Consider the following 14,997-nt stretch of genomic DNA (forward strand, 5'->3'; position numbering starts at 1 on the left):
GAAGGCAGCTCATTTCATTCCCTTGCCCAAATTACCGTCAGCCAAGGAGACAGCGGTAACTGTCGTAGACCACGTCTTTCGCTTACATGGCCTCCCGATGGACGTGGTTTCTGACAGGGGTCCCCAGTTTGTGTCCAAATTTTGGCAAGAGTTTTGTAGATTACTGGGAGCGACTGTTAGTCTGTCCTCCGGGTTTCATCCCCAGAGCAATGGCCAAACGGAGAGAGCCAACCAAGATTTGGAGAGAGTGTTGCGATGTTTGGTCTCCAAGAATCCTTCCTCTTGGAGCCAGCAGCTCTCAATGGTGGAGTACGCCCACAATGCATTACCAGTGTCATCCACGGGCCTATCTCCGTTTGAATGTAGTTTAGGTTACCAGCCACCCATTTTTCCCAGTATGGAATCCGAAGTCGCGGTCCCCTCTGCTCACGCCTTCGTCCAGAGGTGTCACCGCACTTGGACTAGAGCCCGTGAGACTCTACTCCAAGTGGGGGTGCGCACCAAGGCCAAAGCCGATCGCCACCGGTCTAAGCCTCCCGTTTACGTCGTTGGTCAAAAAGTGTGGCTTTCTACTAGGAACATTCCACTCCGCTCCGTTTCTAATAAACTTGCTCCCAAATTCATTGGCCCGTTCACTGTCACCAAAATCATTAGTCCGGTGGCAGTCCGCCTTAACCTCCCTCCAGTGTACAGGAGGATTCACCCCGTCTTTCATGTTTCCAAAATTAAACCCGTATTTCATTCCCCGATTAACCCGCCAGCCCCGGTTCCCCCCCCGCCGCGACTCGTAGACGGGGAACCCACTTATTCGGTCAATCGCATACTGGACTCTAGGCGGAGGGGACGCGGATTTCAATACTTGGTGGACTGGGAGGGTTACGGTCCGGAGGAGAGAAGTTGGGTACCTGCGAGAGACATACTGGATCACTCTCTGATCGATGACTATAATCGACAGGTAGGAGAACCTGGGAACGCCAGGAGGCGTTCTTAGGGGAGGGGTACTGTCACGGTTCACCCATCCGCGGTCTCTCTTTGTCCCGTGGTTTGTCATGTGTGTACGTGTGGGGGCGTGGCCGAGCCATCATCCGCTCACTTCCCTCAGCTGTGCCTCGTCAATCGCGCCAGCTGTTGCTCATTTCCCGTGGCCTTAAATACTCACCTCTTTCTCCTCTCCACTGTCAGATCGTTCCTGGATGTCTCCCTGTTACAGTCTCTCCGTCTCCACTTCTTCTCGTCGTTGTCGTCGTCGCTGGATCTGTTTGGTGTTGTGGATCGGAGTTCGTGTTGGTGTCGTCGTGTCTTCATCCCGTGTCTGGAGGTTTGCTGTCACTATCGGTTCCTGTCTTCACCACCACTCCACTTCACCGTGTGCCCATCCAGTACTGTGTCACTCCATTCCTCAATCCTGTCGGTGTCTCACTTCATCTGTACAATAAACTCTGTTTCACTTGCATACTGTTTCCTCATCTCTTCAGCCGACCATGACAGAATTAGTCAAGTCAAGTCACCTTTATTTATATAGCGCTTTTAACAATACAGATTGGGTCAAAGCAACTTTCCAATATCAGAATAGAAAAATAGTGTCAATAATGTAAAATGACAAGATTAAACACTCAATTTTCAGTTAAAGGCATTTCATTAATGAATTCAATGATGTCATCATCCAGCTCAGTTCAGTTTAAATAGTATCTGTGCAATCATGTAGGCGATATTGCTGGAAAATAAGTGTCACAAACTAAGTAAAGCCAGAGGCAACAGCGGCAAGTGTTTGACATACTTGAGTATCTGCAGTTTATAGTTTGGATCCTCCAGTTTGTGTTTGAGGAGCTGGACTCCTGATTGTCCTGGGTGATTGTAGCTCAGATCCAGCTCTCTCAGGTGTGACAGGTTTGAACTCAGAGCTGAAGACAAATAACCACAGCCTTCCTCTGTCACCATACAGCCAGACAACCTACAGACACACACAGCCAGATCATCTACAGACACACAGTCAGATCAACTACAAACACATTGTCAGATCATCTACAGACACACATTCAGATCACCTATAGACACACAGACAGATCATCTACAGACACAGTCAGTCAGATCACCTGCAGACACACATTCAGATCACCTATAGACACACAGACAGATCATCTACAGACACACATTCAGATCACCTATAGACACACAGACAGATCATCTACAGACACAGTCAGTCAGATCACCTACAGACACACAGTCAGATCACCTATAGACACACAGACAGATCATCTACAGACACAGTCAGTCAGATCACCTACAGACACACAGTCAGATCACCTATAGACACACAGACAGATCACCTACAGACACAGTCAGTCAGATCACCTACAGACACACAGTCAGATCACCTACAGACACACATTCAGATCACCTATAGACACACAGTCAGATCACCTACAGACACAGTCAGTCAGATCACCTACAGACACACAGTCAGATCACCTATAGACACACAGACAGATCATCTACAGACACAGTCAGTCAGATCACCTACAGACACACAGTCAGATCACCTATAGACACACAGACAGATCACCTACAGACACAGTCAGTCAGATCACCTACAGACACACAGTCAGATCACCTACAGACACACATTCAGATCACCTATAGACACAGACAGATCACCTACAGACACAGTCAGTCAGATCACCTACAGACACACAGTCAGATCACCTATAGACACACAGACAGATCATCTACAGACACAGTCAGTCAGATCACCTACAGACACACAGTCAGATCACCTATAGACACACAGACAGATCACCTACAGACACAGTCAGTCAGATCACCTACAGACACACAGTCAGATCACCTACAGACACACATTCAGATCACCTATAGACACAGACAGATCATCTACAGACACAGTCAGTCAGATCACCTACAGACACACAGTCAGATCACATACAGCAGCGGTTCTTAATTCCAGTCCTTGCGTACCCCCCCCCCCCCCCCCCCGCTCCCCCGCTCTGCACATTTTGTATGTTTCTGTTATCGCTTCAGATGTTTTTTCTATTCGAACGTAAGTGCCCTGTGAAGTGGACATCACAGGACATTCCGCCATGATTCCAGTTTGAAGCGAACAAATGTTAATATGTGCATTGAAGTGTGCGAGACGTGAATTTAAATTGTATATATTTACAGAGGTATATTATGTCACACTTGTCCATGTGTGAAGATGTTGCGCAGCGCAAATCCGTGAATGAATGTTCCGAAGTGGACCATTCACCTGTGGCCCATTTGCCCGCGGCCATATAAGCCGCGGGAGACTGTCACACGGGGAGACTGGTCTCCAAGAAGCTGAGGATTTAATGTGCTACCTCTCTTGCGTATTTTTCAGATACCAGCGTGTGACCGATCCAGCCCTGCCACGAGCACAGCACCGACGCACCGCCCAAGGGAAAAACCACGCACGGAGAGCATTGCACCACTTCAGCGAGCCACACTCCACTCAGCATCCTCTTTTATTAATAAATCCACCCTCCGGGGTATTTATTTGAGCTCTCCTTGTTGCGTGATTCTTCCACCCCGTCACAATATACACAGTCATATCACCTACAGACACACAGACAAATCACCTACAGACAGATCACATACAGACAGATCATCTACAGACACACACAGACAGATCATCTACAGACACACAGTCAAGATCATCTACAGACACACAGACAGATCATCTACAGACACACAGTCAAGATCATCTACAGACACACAGACAAATCACCTACAGACAGATCACATACAGACAGATCATCTACAGACACACACAGACAGATCATCTACAGACACACAATCAAGATCATCTACAGACAGATCACATACAGACAGATCATCTACAGACTAGGGGTGTGCTCAAAATATCGATTCTTAGATACATACCGATATAATAAAAAAAGATACAGTATCGATATTCTAGCCCTTAGTATCGATACTCCGCCCAGCCATTAGGGGGCGCAGCGGCGCCCGCGAGTTTCAAAAAACTCATGGAAAATGTTAAAGCAATATGTAGCATTTAAGCGATTTCATAGTGAAATATGTTATGGCAGTACATGGTGTCACAAAAAATAATTATAAGAAGATTTAATAAGAAGTTAAGAATAATAAGAAGAAGATTTTGTGCTTGTGTGAGCTCAGACTGTACCCTTGGAAAGTTAAATGTTGACTTGTGGTAATTTCCAGATTAATACAATTTGTGTACAATTAATCAGAGCACTTAAAGTTGCAAATATTTAAGCAAAATGCACTGTTATAATGCATTTTTGTCTTCAATAAATTGAAGAAAAATGCAGAGTTCTGTTTGTTGAGTAAATGTGTTCAGCATTAACTAATTGGCTCTGGCCCATGTATTTTTATTGAATCGTATCGAATCGTGTCACATTGTATCAAATCGTATCGAGACAGTATGTATCGAATCGTGACCTGTGTATCGAGGTATGTATCGTATCGCCAGGTTCTCCAAGGTATACAGCCGTACTACAGACACACACAGACAGATCATCTACAGACACACAGTCAAGATCATCTACAGACACACAGACAAATCACCTACAGACAGATCACATACAGACAGATCATCTACAGACACACACAGACAGATCATCTACAGACACACAATCAAGATCATCTAGACACACAGTCAGATCATCTACAGACACACAGTCAGATCATCTACAGACACACACAGACAGATCATCTACAGACACACACAGTCAGATCATCTACAGACACAGTCAGATCATCTACAGACACACACAGTCAGATCATCTACAGACACACACAGTCAGATCATCTATAGACACACATCAACATTGTGACCAGTTGACTGTAAATGATCTCTTATATGTTGTTAATACCTCAGTTTCTGCAGCTGACAGTTTAGACTCTTCAGTCCATCAGAAATAAACTTTACACCAGAGTCCTGCAGGTCATTGTTACTCAGATCCAGCTCTCTCAGGACAGAGTTTGAGGATTGTAGAGCTGAAGACAAACTCTCACAACACTGAGCAGTGAGATTACAGCCAACAAGACTGAAAGAGAACAGAAAACATTAGTAGTTGACCGACATTGGTTTTTTGACAGCTGTTGCAGATATCTTGGAAACCAGAGTGGCGAATATAATTGTATTTATTTTAATTAATATTGAAGAAATTTCAAATAATTTGAAAATTGATTAAAAAATACACTTGGAAAATAAACATACTTATAGTTTAATAACATTTAATAAAAATATAATTAAAAAGGAAGTAAACTGTAACCGACAAAGCACTCAGTATTCTGGGAAGTTTGTGTGCATTGGGAATCATATTTTTTCAAATAAAGCCAAGGTAACATTCATTTTACATACAGCACACAGTGAAAATGACATGAATATGACTGTGGGCAAATGCATAAAGACTGTGTTAATTTAATATAAACTTGCAATTAGTTGAATAATGACTTAAATGTACGACTACTAGTAACTAGAAAAATCTTACGAGGGGGGCAGCCCTATTAAATACCCTGTAGACATCTCCGTTAAAGTTTTTAAACCATTTTATACGCGTTTGCATAAATTCTGCTTTCAGAACGGTCTGTAATGGAAAGATGACACATCCTTAACAGTGATTTTTCCTCTGAAACATAAACATTTAAATAACATTTATATTTTGTGAATGGTCAACTCTTCTCCATTCTGCAGATATTGTTGCTTCTGGTTTGCCCACTGTAAAAGTCACAGAAAGTCTACAAAATATGTCGTCTCCCAAAAACCTGGTCTTTTTTTTTTGTCATGTCCGTAACGTATATGTGTATTTCCCAAATCTAAAATAGCCTATAAACACGTTCATAGACGGATAATTTTCTTATGTCTGGACTCTATTTGGGATTAAGAAAAACATAAAGAGATGGTTCAGTATATTGGTAATGAATATATTCTGTGTGAATTTATATTTCAGGTTTTGACTGCGAATGTCAGTCCATAATGCTGGAATTGCCCAATAATGAAACTAAAAATGATTAGGCCTACATGAAATCTCGGGACAGTTTCTTATTATTGCAATATATTTTTACATTTCTATTGCCAAACCGACTGCAGTGTTGCCACGTACAATTAAAACAGTGCAAAATTGAAGAAAGTACAAAGCAACATATAAATTAAGAACAAAAGTGTATGGCTCCCTGGCAGACCCGTGTCTCTTTCGGACAGTTTCTTTGTCTCTCTCGCAGAGGCGCTGCATTTCTCCTGAGAAAAAAACAAAACCATATTATACTGTATGTAATACGCTGTATGCCGTTGCAAAAATCGCAAAAGCCAAACCCAACTTTGCCTAAACCTGTTCTGCAAGTTTGAAATGTTCATCAGACACTCTCCATATGAAAGAGCAAGCGATTCACTCCTTTATTTCAACCCCCACGATGAAGCTATACAGAACTACCCCCAACCTGGACTGAATTCAGTCACACTACTGGTTGCTTAGTGTAAAATGGACATGCTCCAGGCATGTGATCAACTAGAGACACAAAAGTAGGAAAATCTGACCATGCCCCAGCACTTATTATTAAAACTACATATTTTAACACATTAAAAGATATCTTATATTGTAGTACATACTATTGTCCTGTAAAATATAAAAAGCAGTGTTTAAGTATCATGATAACAATATAATATATTATAATAAAGTAGTATAATATATGTATGTGTCTGCTTAGTTTCCTGTTTGCCCTTATTTGGTGTTGTTCCGGTTCTCATTAGTTTGTCATTCATTCATTCACATCACCTGTGTTAATTAATTATCTTATTTGCTCCTTAGTTTGTATGTCTTCATAAGTCTTTAGTTTCTAGTATTTCATGTAACATTATTCACTTTCTTTGAATTCCCACTTCATGTGTTCCTGTGGAGATGTTCCGTTACGATATTACAGTGAAGTATATAGAGTGTTATTATTATTAAAGTACATGCCAAAAGTTTGGAAACATTACAGTTATTAATGATTTTGAAATTACTATCTTCTGCTCATCAAGGCTGAATTGATTTGATCAAAATAAAGTAAAAAACAAACAAAAAAAACCCCAGCAATATTGTGAAATATTACCAACAACAAAAAAAGTTTGTAATTTGAATATATTATAAAATGTAATGATATTTCTGTGATGCAAAGCCGAATTTTCTTCATCATTACTCGAGTTTTCAGTATCACGTGATCTTTTAGAAATAATTTCAATTTATTTGACTCCAGAAAGATTTCTGATTATCAATGTTGAAAACAATTTTGCTGCTTTATATTTTGTGTGGAAATATTGATACGCTTTATTTTTCAGAATATTTTGATAAATATAAAGTTTAATGAACAGAATTTTTTTTTCATTTATCAAATATATTAATTAAATTTGTTTGTGCATTTATTAGAAATTAGAAATAATTTTAAATGTCTTCACTCACTTTATGACTTTCATGCATGATGAATAAGATTAATTTCTCTCCCTTTTTAAAATCGTACACAAATGTTTGAGTGGTATAATTATTTCCACAAAAATATTAAGCAGCAAAACCGTTTTTTAACATTGATAATAAGAAATATTTCTTGAGCAGCAATTCAGTATATAACGCGCTTTAGCGCTGGCGCTTTGAATCATTTGGATGCTGCAGATGGCGCCAGGAGTTAATGCAGCGCACTCGGGACATTTCCATCCATGGCGTTTCTTTTCGCAGTTTATTTAGGTAATAGCTCAAGGCCATTTGCGCGATTTCAGTCATCATGCACTAAGTGAAATGTCACAAAGAAAATGAAGGGGATCAATCACCATTGAATAGCATACTATATTTCCATTAGAAGTGCATACAACTTCACCAACAAACATCACAGATGACTAGTACATATTTCGTGTAGCAGTGCTATCAGTCTGTTCATACTTGGAGGCAAAAACCTTTTAAAAGTCCAATCAGATTTAAAGCCCTGAGTTACCACAGATGTCCTTAGTTCCTCACAGCATTGTAGATATTAGGATATTACGAGGATAATGTCCGAGATCATCCATAGCAGTAGTCCATTAAAGTAGTTCAGAAGAAATTCCAAAGTTGAAGTGAATAGTAAATCAGAAACATTGAGCAGTTGAGATGCCCTCAAAATCAGGTGAATACAAAAACCCTCTAGACAAACAAAACAAACAATACAACACGAGGTTCAGGAAGCAAAGTACGTCTCATTATAAAATCTCTGATAATTATATTAACCCTTTAGGCACCAGGGATTCTTGGAAAAAATGCTGGATTTTGACATCAAGATTTGAAAAGCTTGTGGCTTGAAAGGCTTAAAGATAGAGATCTACTGTAAATTAGAGAAATGTTGGGCATGACCGAAAGTTTATGTGGGGTGTAAATATACTCATCTAATTAGCATATTATGACGTCATCAGGGGGCGGCCCTCTTGAATTTAATAATATTCAGGAAATAGTAGAAACTGAATTGATGTTTGAACATCAATGTGCATGGTTTTTTTTTTTTTTGTCTTTTTATCCTCATTCCAAGTGATTCTGTGCATTACAGGAGAACGTACTAAATTACTACTATATTTCTATTAGTAAAACGCATGTGAACAGTTGCCTACTTTTTGATCAGTTCATCAGTAATATTCAGGAAATAATAGATATTGAATGGATGTTTGAACTTATTTGCATGTTTTTGTCTTTTCTTTGTCTTTTTATCCTCATTCCAAATGATCAGGAAAAGAGGAAATCAACAGTAAAACAGGAGAAAGTAGTAAATTATTCCTATATTACTGTGCCATTGTAAAATACATGTGCCTATTTTTTGATCAGTTGACCAGCTATCTGCCCAATCAGGTATCTATGTGACAGTTTATTGTTCTTGAGAGTATGGTACCTCTCATTGCATGGCACAGCGCACAGACCTGCCCCAAACTGACTGCACCTGTACTGTCTGCCGGCGGCCCTTAGAGCGTGCGCGATCAGAACAAACGACGCAATCTGGCCGATCATCAGAGAGAAACAGCTCTCCTATGGACACTAAGACCACGTCCACCCCTGCCACCCCCATCCCCGTTGGGCAAAGGGTCCAAATGATCACTTGTTTGTGCTTAGTGAATACTCTCACCTAGCGCGGCGGCACCATTGCACATGCAAAGCGTGATCATTAGATGGCCAATCGTCATTTCCAAAAGGCAAATATTCCCCTTCAGAGTCAGAATCGGCCAATAACATTTGCAACACATCCTCACGGTACAACTTTTTATTAGATATTTGGTGATTTTCTCTCACGAATCTCACAATTTACTCAGACGCTATGAACTGAACTGTTTCCGCATCAATGACAGATAGCTCACTTGCTCTGCTATTTCCTCAAACAATTTTGGTCTAGAATCGAAGTACTACATCTGCCATCTAGTGGTAGGCTGATGACGCACGTTATCACTTCACAATAATAAAACAAAAAGTCATCATGCAGATAATTCTTGTGTGTTTATTATAGTGTTCTAAATGCTGATCTTATATAGGCCTAAAATGTCTTAATTATTTTCATAATGAACTGTTCTGCCAGTGAGCACACTGCTTCCACTCTCCGCACAAAGGCTTGGATATATGCCTAACAGCGCAATTTTAAAATGTTTAAACTAACATTGTAATATACTTTGTGTTTTAATGTCTATTGATTTTAATTTAAGCAAGTCGTGATGATTTGAGAATGATAAATTGATCAAACGTGATCAACTGTCTGCCACTATCCGCTTGGTCATCACTCAAAAATAAAAAATAAATAAAAAAATTTAACAAACAAAAAATGTTCCAAACGAATGAAACGATAAGAAATATAACTTTGCAATTAAACATAAAACTGAACTATTTTAATGGCTGCAACAGCAGCTGTGTAAGCGAGAGAGAGAATAGACACAGGCTCCAGCTGGACTCTGGTGAGCTATTAGCCAAGGGCCGGCTATAGGTCCTAGATCTGAGGCCCGTGCAGGGCTTTACCTGATTTCTGCGTTTGGAAACAAATGTTGTGAATCAGGGTTTTTTTTTTTTATTAAATTACAAAATTTTTATGTTGTATTGTGTTGTCCAATTCATTTTTATTTTTTAAATTTTACAGATTCCCCCAATCTCCCGCATGACCGAACTCTGTATTCGAAACCATATTATTATCAGTATTAAATATTATTATTATTTTTAAAAGTGGTTTAATTGCTATTTAAACACGTTTTAATTAGTTCTGTCAATAGATTAAACAAATTAAGTAATTAATCACACTTTTTCTGTAATTAATTGCGATTAAGCCCACCTAATATTATAGTTTTGTATTGCAATAATTTCACATTCAATCTTCAAATTAATGTACAAACAACATAAAGACAGTATATTTTTAATATTTATTTAATGGCATCTTTTTTATGACTGAAGGCCAGTATCACTGATACCAATAATACTGGTGTCTCTATAAAATTGCCCCCCCCCCCCCCCCCCCAATATTTAACCATTGACTAAAGCCGTTCAACATTAGGTTAATTGACTTTAAAAAATTACTTCTAATTTAAGTGAACTTAAAACAATCTTCACATAAACCCATTATTAAAAATGTCATATTTAACTGTGCCCTTCAGCAGAAATATACAGAAATTGAAATTGAAGTTATCAAACACTAAATTCTAAACTAAATACAGATTAATCCTTAAAGCTATAAAAGTTATTGATTTCCTCTTTTGTTCTTGATGAACAGACATCGCAGCAGCTGGTTATTAGGTTATTTCTTTAAGAGCTGCCTCTGCTGAACGTGACGCAGATCTGACATGCATCATATTTTCTCTCAACTCTCTTCACCTTTTCTGACCCACTTCAGGTCTTAAAGTCTCTTCTAATGAGCTGATGAGTTAAATAAAATTAAACAAAAAGGCCAGATGATGAATAAGTATGTGTGACCTGCTGAAATAGGCTACATCAGCAAGTTTCAAGCCTTTCATAATTTGTGACATTAATGTGACTATAGTGCCAAATATGTGTTAGAACTAGGCCTAGCCTATAACACTCAACAAAAAGCCACCTTTTCAGTCATTTTATTTTTTATGGCATAATGCACACCTTGAATGTCGTTTAAACATTCCAAGTTAATTTCATACTTTTTGTACGATTTCTAGTTTTTCATGTCGCAGTTTTAGCCTATTCTTGATTTCACAACTTATTTCGTTCAAGTTTTTTTTTTTTTGGTGTGAGTCAGAGTAAATTGCGACACAAATAGAGTCTCATGAACATGCAGCTTTGTACAGAAGACCAATGGCCAAGATCAGGATTTTTCGTTCAAAAAAAAAAACAAAAAACTTTCATTAGCCTGTAGATCGAAATGAAAGCCCCTTAATACTACATAAGGAAATTGTGTAGTTGTAAAGGTTTTCGTAATGACGGTTTAATAACCATGACATGCAGTAAGAGCCTTTGTGTAAATTTTTTTTTTTTTTTTTTTTGATGCGTTAGGCTATGACTATCCCACGTTTTAAAATTAACTTTCCAAAAATGTATTTTAAATTAATTTTCTACTGATTTTTAAGGATGTTATATTATAATGTTATTGTTATTTTATTTCGTTATTTGATCTCCATTTACAAAACAAAATATAATTGTAGTCAGTTTGCAAACTGTCTATTTGCGCCATCTGGCGGTAGTTTCGTGAACGACTTTAACATGCGACTGACTTGCAGTTAACGCCGTGGCCCTGAGGCGGCAGTACACGCAGCGGTAGTAGTCATTTTGGTTGCCCACCTACTGTAGTTGTACAGCGTAAGCTATACATGAAGACTCTTGCTTTAAAGGGTTACTCCACCCCAAAATGAAAATTGTGTCATTAATTACTCAGCCTCATGTCATTCCAAACCTGTAAGACCTCCATTCATCTTCGGAACACAAATTAAGATATTTTCTGTGCATTCTGAGAGCTGTCTGACCTTCCCATAGACAACAATGGAATTAACACAATCAACATCCACACATGTAGCAAAGAGATCGGCAAAATAATCCATGTGACATCAGGGGTTCAACCATAATTTTTTACGAAGCTACGAGAATACTTTTTGTACGCAAAGAAAACAAAAATAACGACTTTATTCAACAATTTTGTCTCCTCCATGTCACCATTTTGGAGAGTATCCACTGAACGCAAACAGCATGCTATTCTGTGTCAGCCGTGCCACACCAATACGTTGTTTTCGCTCAAATCAAAGAGTAAATAAACGTAGAAAACGTATCCGCATGGCACAGCTGACACAGAACAGCATGAAATGTTTCTGAAGACAGTCGGTTTCCTTCGGAGATACAGTAATATAAATTTGGGGCAGTTGTGGCCTAATGGATGGAGAGTAGGACTTGTATGCCCTTTTACATACTGCTTTAAATCCGGAATATATCCAGTTTACACTGGTTCATTTATCCTGCAACAATAACTGGGGCCTCTGGATGCTGCTGTAGCATATGAACACAATCTGCCTCAGCAGTTGACTTTTCACTGAGAGGTACATAAACAACCACCACCAGAACACATCCAAATTCCCTGGGCAGGTAGAAACGTCTCAGAGTCAAATACAAAATCTCCATGTCTGTTTCACAAATCCTCCCATTTACTTTATACTGACGACACCATAGATTGTTTATATAGACAGATCCCACATTATTGCTTATATTATTATTAAATACCTCAGTTTCTGCAGATGACAGTTTGGACTCTTCAGTCCACCAGAGAGCAGCTTCACTCCTGAATCTTGCAGGTCATTGTTACTCAGATCCAGCTCTTTCAGGACAGAGTTTGAGGACTGAAGAACTGATGATAGACACTCACAATTCTCAGCAGTGAGATTACAGCCAACTAGACTGAAAGAGAGCAGAACACACCAAAACAGTCAGATCATCTACAGACACACATCAAGGATAGTTGTGGTCTAATGGATAGAGTTGGCCTTGTAACCCGAAGGTCATGGGTTCGAGTCTCAGGTGCAGCAGGGATTGTAGGTGGGGGAGTGAATAACCAACACTCTCTCCACCCTCAATACCATGACTGAGGTGAGACCCTTGAGCAAGGCACTGAACCCCCAACTGCACCGCAGCAATGGCTGCCCACTGCTCCGGGTGTGTGTTCACTACTGTGTGTACACTTGGATGGGTTAAATGCAGAGCACAAATTCAGAATATGGCCACACACACCCCTTTCAACATTGCGACCAGAGTCAAATACAAAATCTCCATGTCTGTTTCACAAATCCTCCCATTTACTTTATACTGACGACAGCATAGATTGTTTATATATTCAGATCCCACAATATTGACTGTCAGAATGATCTCTTATATGTTGTTAATACCTCAGTATCTGCAGCTGACAGCTTGGGCTCTTCAGTCCATCAAAAATAAACTTTACACCAGAGTCCTGCAGGTCATTGTTACTCAGATCCAGCTCTTTCAGGACAGAGTTTGAGGATTGTAGAGCTGAAGACAAACTCTCATAAAACTGATATGAGAGATCACAGCCAGAAAGTCTGGAAGAGATAAATAATAATAATAATAAAGACATGTAAAGAGGGTTGCCAGTTTTCCACCCTCAGGAACATGGGCTGACATGATCTGAACATTGAATCACAATAAGAAGAGCTCCTGACTGTTTCTTCAGCTAATGAATATATAAAAGTTTGCAAAATAAAAAAATTAAAAAGTAATAAAAGTAAATATGTGTTAGAAAACGAAACCTATATATATCTCATAATATTCCCATTCACAGTGATTCACATTTTCTCTCATTTAATTTATTTTATGGCATAATGCAGACCTCTTTAAATGTATAATAATGTAAAATACTGGCTAGTGCTGTACAGTAAAAAGAGCAAACACACTTCAAGCACTGCCTTCACTGTAATAGTTCACTGTAACAGCAGTCAAACAAATGCAAATTAAGCATTTATGATGAATAATTGCTGGAGATTAAATGTGATAATGCTATATTATTATTGCTGTTAATATTATCAGTAATGTATGTGATTATTTTCTCTTCATTCACAGTGAAAATGTCTGAATTGCAGCTTTACTGATCGATGGTGTCGACCGTGCCTTTGCTCCACCTGCTGCTGATTTAATGAACGAGTTTCACATGTGTCTAGGTTGTGTTTACCATGGTGATAACAGACATTTTACTCGACTATCTACTGTATTAAAAAGGTGTGTCGTGACTACTTTAAGATTCTGGCCTGTTATTTAGGAGAAAATCTCTCATTTAGGAACATTTATTATAAAGGTGTCAGATGCATTATTAAATATGATACTTTAGTTAATGAATAAGAGCGGAAGAGGAGTGGCTATGTATGTGGATAAAAACTTGAATTATAAGGTGGTAGAAAGTATGACAACTGTGATTGATAACTTGTTAGAATGTATAACTTTTTAAGTATGTCGGGGGAAAAAAAGAATGCTATCATTAGTTGTATATGCAGAGCTCCATGCTCTAGTATGGAAGTATTCAAGGAGTGGATAGAAGGAATGTTTTCAAAAACTAATCAAAAAGTAATTTTTGTTTGTGGTGATTTCAATATTAATCTGTTAAATCCAAGTAAGCACAAAATGACTGATGAATTTATTAATACAATGTATAATATAGGTCTATACCCCAAAATTACTAGACCCAGTAGAATTACACTTCATTTTGTCACTTTGATTGACAACATATTTAAATGATATTGAAAATAATACTGTGAGTGGATTGTTAATCAGTGACATTAGTGATCATCTACCTGTTTTACAGTTTATGACAATAACTATAAGAGAAATCAGTAAATGTAAAACAAGATTACAGACGAGTGAGGACAGAGAAATATATGAATGCATTTAAGAGTGACTTATTAGCACAGGATTGGGGAGTCGTATATAAAAGGAAAATAACGTTGATAATGCATACATTTTTTTAAATATTTATATCATTATAGGAAAAAAACTGTCCAAATACACAATA

General features: G+C 38.6%; 1 protein-coding gene across 2 annotated transcripts in view; it reads right to left on the reverse strand.

The window, feature by feature from the left end:
* Nucleotides 1–14,997, reverse strand: part of LOC306875129 (protein NLRC3-like) — a 102,556-nt gene that overhangs the window by 18,207 nt on the left and 69,352 nt on the right. The window contains exons 6-9 of one of the 2 annotated variants that reach the window (XM_079425547.1): nucleotides 13,364–13,537; nucleotides 12,705–12,878; nucleotides 4,890–5,063; nucleotides 1,778–1,951 (exon numbers count right to left, since the gene is read on the reverse strand). In XM_079425547.1, coding sequence (XP_079281673.1) covers nucleotides 1,778–1,951; nucleotides 4,890–5,063; nucleotides 12,705–12,878; nucleotides 13,364–13,537 — 696 coding nt within the window. The remainder of the gene's footprint in view (nucleotides 1–1,777; nucleotides 1,952–4,889; nucleotides 5,064–12,704; nucleotides 12,879–13,363; nucleotides 13,538–14,997) is intronic. The other variant, XM_079425548.1, reaches the window with a different exon arrangement.

Source organism: Barbus barbus (genome assembly GCF_936440315.1).
Source record: "Barbus barbus genome assembly, chromosome: 9".
NCBI classification, from domain to species: domain Eukaryota; kingdom Metazoa; phylum Chordata; class Actinopteri; order Cypriniformes; family Cyprinidae; genus Barbus; species Barbus barbus.